Source organism: Pterocles gutturalis, unplaced genomic scaffold, assembly GCF_000699245.1.
Source record: "Pterocles gutturalis isolate BGI_N339 unplaced genomic scaffold, ASM69924v1 scaffold22226, whole genome shotgun sequence".
NCBI classification, from domain to species: domain Eukaryota; kingdom Metazoa; phylum Chordata; class Aves; order Pterocliformes; family Pteroclidae; genus Pterocles; species Pterocles gutturalis.
The window spans coordinates 1-17,895 of NW_010100949.1; the positions used below are offsets into that span (position 1 = coordinate 1).

At 37.0% G+C, this 17,895-nt stretch overlaps 1 protein-coding gene across 1 annotated transcript; it reads left to right on the forward strand.

Moving 5' to 3' along the window:
- The first annotated feature begins 108 nt into the window (after positions 1 to 108).
- Positions 109 to 14,783, forward strand: LOC104460663 (brefeldin A-inhibited guanine nucleotide-exchange protein 2-like). The gene is given in 19 exon segments (XM_010081717.1): positions 109 to 336; positions 1,495 to 1,642; positions 2,575 to 2,674; positions 4,019 to 4,059; positions 4,144 to 4,313; positions 4,937 to 5,088; positions 5,240 to 5,412; positions 6,613 to 6,773; positions 7,584 to 7,714; positions 7,806 to 7,935; positions 8,425 to 8,560; positions 9,361 to 9,499; positions 9,591 to 9,645; positions 9,905 to 10,019; positions 10,290 to 10,420; positions 11,482 to 11,650; positions 12,034 to 12,172; positions 13,283 to 13,400; positions 14,607 to 14,783. Coding segments are annotated over 19 exon segments (2,613 nt in total).
- The last annotated feature ends 3,112 nt before the right edge of the window (positions 14,784 to 17,895 follow it).

The following is a 17,895-nucleotide window of genomic DNA, read 5'->3' on the forward strand; positions in this document are numbered from 1 at the left end:
ATTGCTGAGTCTTCTATTAAGAGCGTTTGTTAACTTGCCTCCTACTCTTCTTCAGCTGGAAAGTGCTCTAGTAATGCCAACTATACATAGAAAGAAAATTGTGCAGCCATGCTGGACAAGCAGCTTTCTCTAGCTCTTCAGAGACTTGATTATGATGCTTGTTTCTCTGTCTCGTAGCTTGAACGGGATGCTTATGTACAAGCCCTTGCTCGTTTTTCCTTGTTGACTGCCAGTTCCAGTATTACAGAAATGAAACAGAAGAACATCGATACCATTAAGACACTTATTACAGTCGCTCACACAGATGGCAACTATCTTGGGAACTCTTGGCATGAGGTAAAAACTTGATTAGTTTAAGTTGTGCAACTTGCATTGTCCTCTGAAAACTTGCAAGGTTTTGTTCTTCTACCACTTCCAGTCTTTAGTAACTGTGTTAGCTCCCAGCATGTTTCAGAACCCTATTTAAAATGTGGCTGCAAGTGCATTATTTTTAGTGGGGTTTTTTAATATATATGTGTGTGTTTGTGTATGTATATTGTTAGACTCTATAGGCACCGTGTGACCAGTATTGTAATTTTTGTAGGTGCCTTTGATATGGAATTAAAACCATATGAAAATATTGTTTGACTTCAGAGAGTTCTGTACAGAAACTATTGGATTCCTGTTCACGTAAACAAAAATATTCTAGCTAACAGGTCCAGACTTGTCTGTGCAGTGACTGGCAACACTTATACCATGATCACATGAAAAATTAGGGCTAAAATAACTTGCTGAGGGATAGGTAAGGATAGGCTATCGGAATCATATATATTTTCTTAAAGCGTATTTTCCAGGAGCAATTTAATCGGGTCTAAATCTGTGCTGCTGCTGCAAGGGGCGTTCCTGCTGCTTTATGTTCTCTGGCAATAGTCTTTGGCTACATGATAATATGGGCCAAAAGGTACTCTAGCTGACAAATTGCTTGGACCTGGCTCACAGCATACCCTCACAAATGCTTGTGCCCAGTGCAAGGGATGTTGTGGGGGAGTAGAAAGAAGAGATAGTCAATCTTGTGCTGACGGCAAGGCACAGTTTTGGCATTTTTACAGTCTGTGTTGGAACATTGTTACTCAAATAGTTCAGTCTTTCCATCTCTCTGGGACAATGAACCCCCTAGAAGATCAGCTCCAAGGTGTTTATAGTTTGGAAGGTTGATCCTGTGAGAATTAATAAAAAGGTTTCCTCTGGTAGTTAGAGATCCAAGTTAGATTTTTGGGTACCGTTTATTTTTTTCTCATATTGGAATGATTCATGGCAGACAGTGATCTTGAATGAATCATTCATTTCCAGTTCTGTTGGTAAAGTTTAAGCTACATTAAAACTGTTATTGTTGTTAAAGTTGTTTTAAAGGTTACAGAACCTGAGAAGGGTATCAATATTAAATATAAATATATGTTAGGAATAAAAATATAATGGTGTCCAGAAAAACAATGTTTAAATATCTTCTGTTTTTAGATCTTGAAATGCATTAGCCAGCTGGAACTAGCGCAACTTATAGGAACTGGAGTGAAAACTCGCTATTTATCTGGCTCTGGGCGTGAAAAGGAAGGAAGCATTAAAGGCTATGCATCTGGAGGAGAAGAGTTTATGGGCCTGGGATTAGGTGAGATTAATAATCTTGGATTTAACAAAGATGCACATACAAGTGGAGTATAATGGCTAAGAAAGCTCAATGTTATAAGATACTAAAATTTATATAGCTTCTAGGGGAAGCTATACTGGATTAATGAAACTTAAAAAAATGGAAATGTATATTTCAAGATGTATTAGTAATTACCAAATATCTTCTAACTTTGTAATTGGGTTAAGCTACTTAACAAAACTCCTCCAGATTTATTTGCTGGAACATCTTGTTGTCAAAAGTGTTTTACCATGCTTGCTAAATCATGGTTTTGTACTGTCAGTTCGTTCTTTTTACGTTAATAGTAGAAATGGTCCATTTATCTTTAGGAACTAATAGATGTTCCAATGATCGGTAATTGGTTTTCCAAAGGAATTTCGTATCTCTGCATGTTTGGCTTGCTGCTCCAGTTCCTATCGTTCCTGCATTATGTGCAAGAAACAAACCTTAGATTTTAAAGTTGTAAATTAGGACAAGGCAAGTTGTCTTAATATTTGGAGAACCATCAAGGAAACCTTTTCAAATACTCTGGAGTTGATGCTATACACGATGATGGTGCTGAATATAACAGAACTGCGCCCAGCAAAACCGACTTGTATCTGACTTAGAGTTAATATTTTAAAATAATATTTTATCATTTCCAATTTTTATTAACAGCATTGCATCATCTTAACTTAATAAACATGATGGTCAAAACACAATGCTCTAAGGGAAAAAAAGCATACTTCTTCCTGAATTTTTAATTTTGTAATAACCTGGCACACATCTGGCAAAGGCACCATCTGCTCCGTGTAAATTACAAGCTAATTGGAAGCAGCAGTCACTTGTCTTTGTCTACTTGTATAAAGTTTGGGTTAACATAAAGTCAAAGTTTCATGATGCTAAATACTGGTTTTTAATGGCTTTTATTGCAGGTAACCTCGTTGGAAGTGGAGGTGATAAACGGCATATGGCGAGCATTCAGGAGTCTGTGGGAGAAACCAGTTCACAGAGTGTAGTGGTAGCAGTAGACAGGTACTGAGAATATAATCTCTTTTTGGGGAAAATGTGAGTTGAAATTACTGCCCATCCTCACTTTATTTGCAGACTCTGACAGGGACTTTTGTTCTTGAAGTCTCTTTCTCTTGTGAGAAAGATGCTAATACTTAGATGCTTTCACTGGACCCAATAAGTAGATCTCTTTAGGGTGTAATAGTCACAAAAGAAAGACTGTCATTAAATAGCAGTATAACCAATGCAGTGTACTGTGAGAAGGGGCACTGTGTGTATGCATGTATTTTTATGCCTTTTCTTTGGAGTAAGCCCGTGAAGACCAGAATTAGGTTGGTGTTAGAGTATTTAGCTATTTTTGTTTTACAAATCTGTCTGATAATTGTCTCTAACTTACGTGTGTGTGTGTGTTTAATGTATTTGGGTTAATTCTTTTTCTTTTCTTTTCTTTTCTTTTCTTTTCTTTTCTTTTCTTTTCTTTTCTATTTTTATTTGGCCTGAACAGGACAGGTATCTGAAATGAATAAATACCCCTATTCTATTAAATCATGCCATTTTCTTTTGGTCTTGTGAACTTCAGTATTTCAGCATTTCTTTAGTTGCTGTTATTCAGCTCTTTAGTCATTAGTCACTGCATTCTTGTCTAAATTGTTATCTTTCTTATCTGTCCTTCTGAAATGTTGTCTAGAGATGCTTCTATCATAAACCATGTGTTGGAAGGGGACTTTTTAATAGTTATAGAAAGTCTTGGGCAAGTCTGTGGAATCATTCCTTCAGACTTGCAGTATTTATTGTAACATAAATGTGTCCGTTACCATATCAAAGACTTAGGAGCATTCTCCACTTATCAGTGCTCTGTAAGAATCACAATCAGTGGTCTGAACTCCTCTTAAGACTCTGAACAATTCAAGCGGAAGAAGGGGCAATGGTCTTTTTGCTATCTGTTTTGATGGCCACAACTTATAGTATTCTTGAACTATGTAAAGATCAAGCAGGTGGCTGGCTTCCAGTAAAGTCTTGCAGCAAAGCTTTCTTCATGTCTCTTTATTCTCCCTGTGACATTTGACATGCTGTCACCAAATTACTGCTCCAGCACTGCTTGCCCTGGATAAAATTGTGAGCCTCTGCCTGCTTCCTGCAGTGGGGAAGGAGCGTAGTGGACTGTGACTTGCAGCAGGGGAGAGTATGCTTAGGCTAGGAGAAGGACATGAACTGCTGCCAAGGAGAAAGAATAAAACAGTTGCAGAGTTCATGGCGTGCAGGATTGTAAAGTACCTCCAGGAGATGTGCTGACATTTGCCTGCAGCACTAAGATGTGATTGACTCTTGTGGATGTGCAGCTAAAACTGCAACTCATTTGTTCCACAGGATATTTACAGGATCCACGAGGCTGGATGGAAATGCAATAGGTACGTACTCTGACCATTTGGTGAGTTACAGGAACTCTTGCAATGTAACATCCTAAACTTACAGTAGTGTGTTTTAATGTTCAGTTGACTTTGTCCGATGGCTGTGTGCTGTTTCCATGGATGAGCTGGCTTCCCCACACCATCCACGTATGTTCAGCCTGCAGAAGATCGTGGAGATATCCTATTACAACATGAATCGCATTAGGCTGCAGTGGTCAAGGATTTGGCATGTGATTGGAGATCATTTCAATAAGGTATTTTTTAAATCAAGTTACAGAACATACGTGAGTAACAGGACTTTTTTAATGAGCTTTTTCCTTTTATGTTCTTAGTGGTGTAGGTTGTGACATTAAAAAAAAACAAATCCATTAAAGGCGCCTAAAGGAAGCACCTATTTAAAAATCTAAAGTGTATAAATAGAAATGGAAATGTTTATGGGAATGATCTTTAATCACTTCATTATATGATTTTGTTTTTGTAATTTTTCTTTATGTTGTTGTCTTATCCTTCTGATCAAATGCCAAGTTAGTTTTCCTCTAAATTATATACAGATGATCCTGGAACAACAAAGTTATTTTACTTAGGAAACTGGACCATGTTGGGTGGGGATGTTTTAACCTAATATTTTAATTATATATTTTAGTGTCTAGCTGGCTATTATAGTTCTGCACTTGTTACACACAAAATCCATGGATCTGTTTAGTTGGATCAAATGACTGAGAAAGCCCTCTCTAAAAGTAACTGCCTATTTTCTAAATATCTGAAAACCAGAATTTGCTAATGATTTTTAGTGGACTGATGTGAAATAGGATGGATGCATTTATTACTCATGTATGTAATACATTAGCTGGTAAGTGAAAATATGCTTGTCTTCTAGGTTGGATGCAACCCCAATGAAGATGTTGCCATCTTTGCAGTAGACTCGTTAAGGCAGCTGTCAATGAAATTTCTTGAGAAGGGAGAGTTAGCCAACTTCCGCTTCCAGAAAGACTTCCTAAGGCCTTTTGAGCATATTATGAAGAAAAACAGGTGTGATACACTGCAATTTCTGGGTTAGCTTTCTTTAGTCCTGCTTAAAGGTGTTACTTGGTTAGACAGTTATGGACATGGAAGTGGCACAGTTACTTTGTGCCAGGTGAAATTGTGCCACTTGTTAAAGTCCTACTTTTTTTTTTTTAAGATCTCCGACTATTCGGGACATGGTAATACGCTGTATTGCTCAGATGGTGAACTCTCAAGCTGGTAATATTCGTTCAGGCTGGAAGAATATCTTTGCAGTCTTTCATCAAGCAGCGTCAGACCATGATGGGAATATTGTGGAGCTGGCCTTCCAAACTACAGCACATATAGTCAGTAAGTAAAGCTTGACCGATGCAAGTACCCAAATTAGCCTAGCTGCTGTGGTTCAGGTTTAAAAGGCCCATCTGAACAAGAGTTTTGTATTTCCAGATAAATAAACACAAGATCTTGCAGCCAGACTGTTTAAACTCTTGCAGCTAGGTCTTACCCATTAAGTCTCCTGTTTTGCAATAGACAGGAAAAACTAGATAGATAGATAGGCTGCTAAAGAACTCCTCAAGTTTGGAATGGATTCAGAAAGTTTGTGTGTTGCCCCATCTGTGACAATAAGTTGTTTTGGATTAAGGAACACGTTTCATGAACTTCATGCAGATTCAGTATTGTACGTCGGGGATTGTGAAGCTTGTGACTCTGATATGTGACTGCTTGAAGGTTTAGTTCATACAGGCTACCTGCTCTAAAAGTATATTTGAGCAACATGCTGCTGCCACTTCCAACGGAAGACAACCATCTCAAATAGTCTTGACATGGACCTTCAGTACTGTTTGTAGCTTTCTTAAATGTGCTGAAACTGTCCTCTTCCCATTAGATAGCATGGGGAAAAATAGCTATGGACAGTGTTAATAAAGGCAAATATTAACAAAACTATTTTGCTAGCTTGAATTATGTGGATCTTGAGAGTTGTAGCTTGTTCAAAGCTTGTACCTATTGGATTTGTCTTGTATTTAGTCTGTCCTTTAAGTCTGAAATCTTAACTGCTTTTTCCTGTCCTGCTGCAGAACAGGTAATTTAGGTAACTTCATTCACAGCAGGAAAGCTAACATCAAGCTTTACTTGTATTATTTCACAAAATATTTTAAGAGCTTTGGGTTGCATATGCTGCAGGAGGCCGCTGAGCTATAGAAGGAGCCAATAAATAATCCTAGATTATAAAATTGATAATTATGCAACCTGAGAAAATGTGATGCTGACAAATTTGGGTGGTGGGTGGGGTGCGGAAGAATACAAGGGAAGACAGAGAACGTTATTATGCAACCTGAGAAAATGTGACGCTGACAAATTTGGGTGGTGGGTGGGATGCGGAAGAATACAAGGGAAGACAGAGAACCTTATTTAATCTAGAAGATCTGTTCCTTTCATGTTTGTCCATTCAGTAGTAGTACACCATGGCAGATGTCTGTAGATCAATGTTAGTTTATCTATAGATTTCAATATCAGTAAATTTTATAAAGTGTATTTGTTTGTTCTTTGCAGCAAATATTTTTCAACAGCACTTTCCAGCAGCAATTGACTCATTTCAGGATGCAGTAAAATGTCTTTCTGAGTTTGCCTGTAATGTTGCATTTCCTGACACCAGCATGGAAGCTATTAGACTCATTCGGTACTGTGCTAAATATGTTTCAGAAAGGCCACAGGTATTTTCTTTTAATTTTTACCCTTCTGTATTCTTACACTATCTTCTGCTGTTAAACTGAGACTAATTTTGTAACGAAGAAAGAGCTTTCAGACTCAAACTTCAGTCTCCCAGCAGCATTTGTATTAAAAGCTTATTCCGAATTAGGAGTCATGTTAGTATTATGCAGGCAGTAAACTAGGACTAATTAAAAAATTAAGTCTCATCAGTCCAAATTGGAAATAACTGACTGAAATAGTCCTTTTTTTAATAGCATTAAGATGACCTGGAAAACAATACTTCTTCTATCACCCTAATTATATCTAGTTGAATTGGTTACAAACATGCACATTTTTCTACATCAGTCTATTGTGTGAATACTTAATATAATAATCACTTTGCTGAAAAGAGCCTGGAGTTAAGACTGCGGTTGCATGTTACCACCGCAAGATGCGCACACTGTATCCAGTGTGCCAGAAAAGAGTAGAACGGATTTATGCCAGACTCTGATTTCCTCATTGCCTGTGTTTATGTAATTGGTGCCTGTCACTGTTAAGCTTACTTCCTAAAGTCCAAACCTCTGCAACTTGTAAAGCCTTTAGCAGGACTTAAATAAAATGGATTTAAGTATTTATTTTCCATATTTCTCCCTGTATTTCACAAATAGATATGCCTCAGATTTATACTTGTATTTTACAGGATTTGAGTGTTACAGTAGAAACTAAGCTAACTTTTCAAGTTTGTCTGTGCTACTAGTACTATCTAAATCTTTCAGAATGAAAGATTTTTGAGATTTTAAAAAAAAATCTTTTTTTTCCTGCCCATCTCCAAGGTATTAAGAGAATACACGAGTGATGACATGAATGTTGCTCCTGGGGACAGAGTATGGGTCAGAGGATGGTTTCCCATTTTGTTTGAACTTTCTTGTATCATCAATCGTTGCAAATTAGATGTTCGAACAAGGTAATAAAGCTTTTCTTTTTCTTTTTTTTTTTAATTCAGTTAGTATGACATGGATTTTAATATCTTTCCCTTTGTTTGGGTTTGTTTATAGAGGCTTAACAGTGATGTTTGAAATAATGAAGAGTTATGGCCATACCTTTGAAAAGCACTGGTGGCAAGATCTGTTCAGAATTGTGTTTCGGATTTTTGATAATATGAAACTCCCTGAACAACAAACAGAGGTAAAACACAAAACAAAAAACCCCAAACAAACAACAAAAAAAAACCACAATGAAAAGCAAACAAAGGTTAGAGTTGTTTTTTAAGAACTCAAACAATCAAGGCAGCAGTTTGTAGTGTTCATCTTGTCAGTGTATTTCCACCCCATACTGCCCCAAACATAAGGATACGTTGTTGTATTCTCCTGTATTCTGTGGTATGTATGAACCTTGGCGTAGTATCCAGTGACCTATCTGTCTGTTCAGTCTGTCTGAATATCTTCAAGGAGAATATTCACACTTTGTTATGCAAATGTACAGTTTTCTGAACAGTATTCCTGTGGCCAACTAAATGCTTCTGACAAGACATCTGCAGTAGGCAGGATTTTTAGTTTTGTCTAAATTCTACTCCTCTGAGGCCACGTCCTTTGTTGAATAGCTGTGCATAAGCCAAGTGCTATCATCGTAGAAGAGCCCACATAAAAATAAAGACTTCTCATTTTTTTCTCATAGAAATCTGAATGGATGACCACAACATGCAATCATGCACTTTATGCAATTTGCGATGTATTTACGCAATTTTATGAAGCTTTAAATGAGATCCTTCTTCCTGACATACTTGCTCAGTTACACTGGTGTGTAAAACAAGGTAGCTTATTTACTTGCATCTTTTGATTAATGTATTTTTTTAAAATGTTCATTACTTAAGAAGAGGAAAGGTAACTGAATTTTGGAAGAACAAAAACTACCATTAGTACAATATGTTATGTAATAGATTGATGCAGTATCTTAAATATTTGAGGATCATTCTGTTTTATCAGTTAGGGAGCTCTTCTGTTAATGTGTTTATAGTGCTATTGTGGCAGAGCAAAAGCTTTTAAAGAGTCGTGCTAACCTTCTGACAGCAACCTTTCTCCATTTGGCTGCATGGCTAAAATACCTCATTTATTTACACATATATATATACACGTATGGATTCTGGGGTTTTTTGGTGGTTTTTTTTTTTCTTCCCAACATCCCCTCCCTAGTACTCTTAGATATGACTTTCTACAGAATGTCTTTTCTTTTTGGGCTCCAACTGTTATCCTGAAATCCTGCATACTGCTGGCATGGAAGGTGGGAGGACTGCCTTGCAGGAAATCATGGGTTTCTAACTGGTGCTTTTCATTCCTTCATCTCACTGCATGCTTCCCTTCTGCTTCTCTCCTGTCCTTTGTCTTCCCTGTTTGGATTTCCATCTCATTAAGTTTATTTTTAAACACTGTGTTTTTTTATTCAAAAGGTTCCTAAGCTTGATATTCTCGTAATATATTTTATAAGTAGGCTTTGAGCTAAGATAGCATGTGTTTCACAGTATTGGTAAAAATGTTTAATGGAGCAGTAATAGAGAATACCTAATTTTTCACTGATATAGTAGAAGCTGATAAATATGGAACATTTATTTCACAGATAATGAGCAGTTGGCTCGATCAGGTACAAACTGCCTAGAAAACCTGGTAATACTAAACGGACAGAAATTCAGCCCTGAAGTCTGGGGCCAGACATGCAATTGTATGCTAGAAATCTTCAAAACCACCATTCCTCATGTGTAAGTTCATAAATTTTAATTTGCATACAAATACCCAATTCCAGAGCAACAATATTTACCTTTTTTTTTTTTTTTTTTTAACCTTGTGAAGCTTGCTGACATGGAGGCCTGTGGGAATGGAGGAAGATTCAGCTGAGAAACACTTGGTAAGAGTTAATTCAGTGCAACAAACCAACTTGAAGGGTTGTGTTAGGTTAGCTTTTGAAATATTCTCTTCTAGTAAATACACTTGACAGCAAATGCTGAAATTGACATTAGCTTGTATTTGGTGTCATTGTAAAATAAGATATAAAGAACAGATGCAAGAAGCGTTTGAATCTAAGGTTACTGAAATCAGATGAAACCTGATAGCTGGTTGATCGTTAGTGTTCTGGATTGCTAGAATTGTTCTGCATTCTTTTCTAGGATTTAGACCTAGATCACCAGTCTTTAAGCAGCATGGATAAAAATGCTTCAGAAAGAGGACAAAGTCAGTATTCAAATCCAACAGATGACAGCTGGAAAGGTGGTCCTTATACAAGTAAGGAAAACATGCAAGTTTATTGAATGAGCTTTTATAGCCATTCTTAGTCCACTTGGGTAGTTCTGTAGAGAAAGCTTTTGGGCAGTTAAACTTGAGATACATCTTTACAACTTGTGTTTATTCCTTGCCGAGAAATCTTCTCTTTAAGATAATTCACAGCATCACTAAATATCAAAATGCTAATCATAATAGTAGTGTTTTGTTAGCCTGTTGTAAGTGAATTTTCATAAGTTTGCTTCTTAAACTTGTGTTTCTCCATTTCATTAGACCAGAAGCTATTTGCTGGCCTCCTTATAAAGTGTGTGGTACAGCTGGAGCTGATACAGACCATTGATAATATAGTGTTCTATCCAGCAACAAGCAAGAAGGAAGATGCTGAGCACATGGCTGCAGCTCAGGTAGCATCAGACTTCTTTATAACCTTGTTGTGGCAGTAAAGTACAAAGACTATTGAATGCTCTGAAGTGTATTTACAAACAGAGTATATAGTCTTTTCCTTTTGCTCTTAGCACTACTCTGAATGTGTGTGTCCTTACTCCGAAGCTGTGTGGGTTTTGTTTGGTGGGTTTTTTCTTTTTCCACTGCCTTCAGTGTTTCCTGGCAGTCTGCCTGTTGGGTTATTATATTACCATTACTTTTACTATCAATACAAGATATTGTCATTATTTTTATAATGAATATATACTCATCATTTTTTCTTTGTTTTGGGGAGACCATTATTTTCTGTTGTTTAGCCTGAGTGTCTTCATTTACCTGTAGCTGAGGCTTTGCTCAGCTTCTAGGTGTTTACACAGGAGGAGATGCAGAAGTTGAACTTAGCACAGTTTAAGGGTCAAGTTTAACTCGTTACCTGCCTCGGAGAGGTCCTCATCCCTGAAAATTCTGATTCTTGGGAATAGTGTAAAGTAGTTATTGTTTGGGTAATGTTGTTAAAGCCCTAGGCTGGCATTCAAGTAATGTTTTGGGGATGGTATAGTTGAATTCCAAATGAAATTAATTAAAATTGGTCAGTATTTTTAGCTAAACTTGACATTAGCCAAAGTTGAGGAGTTTCTACACTGTGCAACATTTAAACTTGCACTATTTTTGTGGTTCATTTTGATGTTTTTCAGAATTCAGGAGACCTACTCAGTCAGTTCCTAGGGGAGAGGAAATGTTCAGTATTGAATTGCTATAACTTCATTGCGCCTCGATAAGGGAGGTTCTTCTCTTGTTCTTGTTTTGTTTTTTTTAATGAGTAACTAGAATAGATCATAACCTCTCTTTTAAAATATCCTGCAAGCAAGTCTGACATTTGACAGAACCATTCTGCTGTGGTATATTGCACTAGTATTTCACTTCTACCTCAAAATGGAATCTGGAGTTAGTGGTATTTGGTCTGTGAAGTATCAAAGTCTCTTAAGCTTTAGAAAAAAGAATGTTATTGACACTTTTTTCTCTCTCTCTCTCTTTCCTTTAGCGAGATGCATTGGACGCAGATATCCACATTGACACAGAAGACCAAGGAATGTATAAATACATGTCTTCACATCACCTCTTTAAGTTACTAGATTGTCTGCAAGAGTCTCATTCATTTTCAAAAGCCTTTAATTCAAATTATGAACAGCGAACTGTGTTATGGAGAGCAGGTGAGGCTTTTATTTTTGGTTTGAAAATACTGAGCTCCATTTATAGCGTTAGCTACTGAGATACGAAAGTATGCCATTGCAATAACCTCTGCAGTTAGTCTGACAGTGTTGTGTGCTTTTATTACTTGTCTCCTTCCTGATGAATACTTCCGTTTGCTAAATTATCTGCTTTTCTGATTAGAGCTACGCAGTTGGTACTGCTGTAGTTAAATACCTTTATAAAAATATATTAGGTCTCAGTCAAAATCAAGGAGGACAAAATACTATCCAGATAAGAAATGATCACTGTTCACTAGTGGAGTTATTGTTGATAAACATTACCTCTTGGCTAGTAACTACAAATGTGGATGTTCCCTCTCTCCCTGTGTGTAACTGATTTCTAGGGTTCAAGGGCAAATCAAAACCCAATCTCTTAAAACAAGAGACCAGCAGCTTGGCTTGTTGCTTGAGGATACTCTTTCGAATGTATGTGGATGAAAACCGCCGAGACTCCTGGGATGCTATCCAACAACGACTGCTTAGGTAAGAGCATCGGCTTCATTCTGGTGCATTCTATTTGCAGCCACTACAGTGTACCCCTGGATATAAATGTTCTAAGTTGCTGAGCAGAGTGTGTAAAGTATATGAAGCTATAGATACATGGCCACTCTTTATTAATTAATTTAGCAATAAGGAAGCAATCTACTTGGAATAAATGAAGCACCTTCTTGCCTGACATAAGCTTTTCTTTACAGAAATGGTGATACATGAATACTGTTCACATCTGAGTACAGAATGATATTCAGAGGTATAATAGGATACAGTAATGTAAACAGTGCAGTGTAAGCTGCTGTATACCTGGAGCTTGGGTAACCAGAGAAAATTATGCTAAATAAATATAAACAGGCATCGTGGTCCCCTTTATTTGAAAAGTCAGTTGTTGGTACGTAAAAGTTCAGAGTATTAATCTCTCTAATCAAATGTAAAGATCTCTTAAACTTGCTGTTGGCATTAATGGAGTGGATTTCAGTAGCATTCTGAGTTGTCAGCATCTATGGACATACTGATCTTTTTAGTGCCTGAAAGAGAAGGTTCCATTCCCTCTTTAATTAAAACAGCACCCCAAAAAAGCCATAGTAAGTGGTACAGTTTGTACCTTGTGTTGACAGTCTACAGCAAGGACCCAAAGTTTATTAATACAATAGTAATCCCTCTTTAGTCTGTGATGCTGAGCTCTGCAGATCCTCTTAAAGCAGTCTAGACTTGGAGGGAGAATTCTTTCAAGTTGCTGTTGCCTAAGCTGTCCCAATGTAAAGATCAGGAACTAATGTCTGAAGGTTGAAGTTGAAAACAGTTTAATTACAGGATGTTTATGAGGAAAATCGGACTCTTCCACCTCTGACTCCATGGTTCTTTGCTGACAACATGAAAAGTTTTTCAGTTCAGTTATCTGTAACAACTACTGTAACAGAAAAATCATAGCATCGTAGAATCATTTGTGTAATTAAAGTCATCTCGTGTGCCTGAAAACTTTCCCGTGAAAATGCATCTTGCTTGAAAACAAAATACACTATGAGAGGACAAACAGTGCATGTTATAAAAACTTTTTGTGGGTTTTATTTATGGCTCGTCTGAACTGTGTCATCCCTCCAGTGTATGCAGTGAAGCCCTGGCATACTTCATTACCGTGAACTCAGAAAGCCACAGAGAAGCTTGGACCAATCTGCTGCTGTTGCTTTTAACAAAAACACTAAAAATCAGCGATGAAAAGGTAAGAACAGGCTGGAAATCATGTCTGTTTGCATTCAGGCATTTTTTTTCATTTCTGCTTTTATTGAATTCAGTCTTTATCATCTGTATTGCAAGGTGGCTAGCTGGCTTACTCAGCGTGTACTCTCCTTGAAATACAGCCATCATTACATCTTCATTTTTTGCAAGCATTCTACATTGTAAAAATTGGACTGCATCCATGAAATTCACAGTTGTATAGAAATATTGATAAAATGACTGCAGAGCTTTCATGTAAAAGCGCAATGAGCGTACAGTAAAGGATGGGCTTGTGCTGCATTACAGCTGCACAAAAATGGTGGAGGTAAATTTTGCCACTGTAAAACTGGAATTCTGGTTCCTTTACAGTGATGGCAAAAAATAATTTTCAGGATCTCAGCCTTTTTTGAGAAAAAGGTGAATGCAAATATTCATTACACTAGGACATGCAGAGAAACTTCTGGAAGTTGATTATCTTTTTTTTTTTTTTAAACTTTCCAATACTGTTGAACTTCATCTTGTTTTAAAGTGTATTTTTTGTGGTGCTTTTTTTTTCTGTATTGTAAAGTGTGTAATTTCACGTCACTCTTACATAGTTTGGAATGTTTTATTGCAATTTACCAATATTTTAAGAACTCGTTAGTAGTGGTGCCTTGGCTTTTCCATTTATCAGCAGTTCAGTGATGTCCCCGTGGTTATGGTGTGTTGTGAGAATAGTCTTAACTATTTGTAGATAAAACGGCGACTTTGCCATTCCTTAGTACCCAGTATCTTTTTATTATAAGAGTTCTATGGTGAAAGTGTTCCGTCAGCTTTCCCCGTAACTTAATACCGAGCATTATGAGGAAAGCAATAGAGGACAAAACAAATTTCTTCTTGTGTAAATTCATGACAGATTTGCATCTTGAATACTGTTTGCAGTTCTCATCCCTCATATCGAAAGGGGTATAATGGAGCTGGAAAAGGGTTGAGAGTGTAACAGGAATAAGGGATATAGACTGGCTCCCATACGTGGAACTGCATGTAGGTTAGACTTTTACTCAGTTACTACAGACACTGGGCTTGACGGCCCTTTGCCACCCAGGGGGGCCTTTGATCGGGTGAGATCTTGTCTTTTAACAAGTTGGTGTAGCCATGAATGTGGAAAAACTCTGCGCTTTCCTATAGTAATAGAGAATAATGTTATTTTTTTGCATATTTTCTTTGATAGTTTAGGGCACATGCTTCAACATATTATCCATATTTGTGTGAAATCATGCAATTTGACCTGATTCCTGAGCTTCGAGCTGTGCTACGGAAGTTCTTCCTGCGTATAGGTGTTGTGTTCAAAATCTGCATAACAGAGCAGCAGATACGGACAACTGGGATGAACTTACCTTCATGGTAGCCCTAAGTAGGGTTGGTTACTTCTGCTTGTACATAAAGCTATCTTCCAGAGCTGTATTGAAGTGGATGGGAAAAGATGGGACCCTGGTGTATCAACAGAGCAGCAAGTTACTCTTACCACGGTGGCATTTGGGGAGGCGGAAAAAAAAATCCTGTTCTGTCCATCCTACAAAACTATCAGCAGTTTTATTTAAATTATTGCTTACAGAGTTAATACAGTAGATGTAAAGTCTCCTTGTTTCAATGCTAGTCATCCTTATGATCAAGTCTGTCTCTTCTAGTCTTTTATCACTTGTTCAGTCTTGCATCCCAGCTAAATCTGATAAATCAGCTGGATTCCTCAATAGAAATTATGCCCCTTGGAAATAATGAATATAGTTGTATAGCCTTGTGATGTTAGCACACGTGTTCATAATAAACTATACTGCAGTGGCTGATGACCACCTAAGATCATTCTGGGTTTTTCTTTGTGTGTACATGACTAGACCAGGCAGTGTGTTACGGTTTTTGAAGTGGACAGTCTGTAGGATAGTTGGGGAAAGGGTTTTCCTCCTGTTTAGCAAGTAATCTTTAAAGCATTTTTTAAGATCAGTACTTCATCTCTGAGGCTTGTTTTTATGGAAAGTTTTACATCAGGAGCACACAATAGCATCTATTTTTTTTTTTAGCTTGTTAGTCTTTGACAAAACAACCCAAACTTTCAAACTTTTAATTTCTTTTCATACATTTCCAGATCATGGGCAGAACATACACAGTAATATTAAAAACAAGGTTCAAAACAAATAAAACCACCTTTTTCACTCTTGACTAAATGTATTGAGTAGTAATTGTGTCTGTTTAACAAGAAGTCCTGTCCTTAATACATATCAGGTTCTGTCTCTTTTTACTGCAGATCTGCAACTTCTGATTTGTCTTTTTGTGCAAATGATTTTTGTTCTCAACTATTAGTTCCTATTGTGATCTAAAAGAAAACTGAATTCCCATGAAACTGCTCTACAAAAATTAAACTTCAGTTCATTCATATACTGTAAGAGTTACCCAGTACATCTCTGTGCTTTGAAGGTATCTGTGAAGCGAACATGACTTAACACTACAGCTTTCCTTGCCCTACAGATTTTTCTTTCTTTCTTTCTTTCTTTAAAACACATAGGCTTTCCATGACAACTGTTTCCATGATAGAATGCCAACTTACAGGTGAAGTACTGCAGGGCTGAGGTCTGTCCTTTTGAACTAATTTTAATTTCATGTTTTAAGACTTCTCTAAACTGGGAAGAGTATGGGAGGAGAGGTTCCACTTCCTAAAATAATGGAAGCAAAGGCATTCTATTAACTGCTGTGCTATCCGTATTAGCCAAACCTAAAACAAAAAGTATTTAAAAAGGAAAAAAATTAAAACAAACCAACAACCTACCTGAATGGTATTAAGTGTTTAAGCTGTTATTTTGCTTTTTAAGTTGAGTTTCCCGCTAGGGTGGCCATAGTTGAGCTTGTCTTGGGATATTCCACTCAGAACTGTAGGGATTTTTTTTTTTCTTTTTTCTTTTTTTCAGGGAGTAGGGGGGGAGCTATTTCCAAAGGGTTCATATGGTGCTCTTCAGTAAATCAGCTTCTATATAAGCATTGTTTTGGAATGGTTTTGCAGGCAATAGTAGTGATAAAGCTTTCACATTTTTATTTTTAACCAAAGAAGAATAAATTATGGCTCTTTAACACCCATTAGATTAAATCTGTGCACTAATATTTAGTAGAAGGGGATATGTCTATATTTTACAATAGGAAAAGACCGAAAAATAAGCAATGCTGGTATTTAACTTGCTGCATTTGAAATCTCCTTTTCTGTTACATTTAGTACAGTTGCTTATTCCCTGGTAATGTCACTTCATCAATTACAGGAAAAATGCAGTATTTATTTTAATGCTATTAAAATCAGTAAGAAGAGGCTACTCCTTTCCTTCTGGTCCTAGATAGTCCTAAAGAAAATATTTAAAATTTTATTTTAAAAATTTTGAATGTCACTGCCTCATTGAATGTATACCCTAATCTCCTGTCTGAACACAAACTTTTTAAAGTTGCATGCTTTACAACTCATGTCTTGAAACAAGTTTCTTAATTTTCAGATCTTAAATTACTTTACAGTTGCATTGTGGGCTTTCTTTACTGTAATGTGCAATATTTGTACGATCTCTGCATATAGAATAAGGGCCTGTGATCACTCCTTTCCTTCAGCCTTAGTTCTGAGACTGTTCTTTTACTTCAGTAAAGCTTTTATTGTATTTATACCATTTACAAACTGCTGAAATTAGGTATGTGACATCAAAACATCCTATGCTTTGTAGTGCATGAAGGAGAAGGGGGACTGGACTGCAACTGGATTATAACATCCTTAATCCTGTCAATTTTCTGAAATTGATTGTACACCTTAAAGCAATAAGAACAGTATGTCAAGGGTAATACCTGAAACAGTTGCATTTGCATCAGCTGTTGGGTTTCCCTTATACAGTCAGAAGGATCATAACCTATAGACATCCTACTGAAGCTAATAATGCTGAGCCAAAACTCCTGCAGTAGACACTGCTGGGTCCGGTCTTGTCCTGACTCTGCTGACATGGACTTCACCTGCCTGTGGTGGTTTTATTGCCTTTAGTGAATGAGGATAAGGTTCTGTGTCGGCATAACCTGGCAGAGATCAAGACATCTGTGCAATACATGGAGTAATAAAGAGTAACCTCTTAGACTTCTACCGTAGTGTTATGCAACAAATTCAACTATAAACTGATTTACCCATAATGGTATAAATATGGAGACTGCATGGTGTTTGTTACTTCTTATTTTGGAACCCTCTAGGAAATACGTAGGCAGGGGGAGGATGCTAACAAGGAAAACTCTAAAAACTCCATTTCATTTTGATTGTTTTACAGTGCAAGAAAATACTACTTTTACAGCAGTTTGTTATGTGTTATATCTTACTTTCCAAACTGTAAACAGAAGAATCTAAACCAACAATCCAATACTACGCACACCCCCCCAGATTTTAGCTCAATCTTAAGAATGAGAAAGGTTAAAACTACTCACTCATCCTTTACTGTGCAAGTTCAGTTTGTTCAGCACCTTGG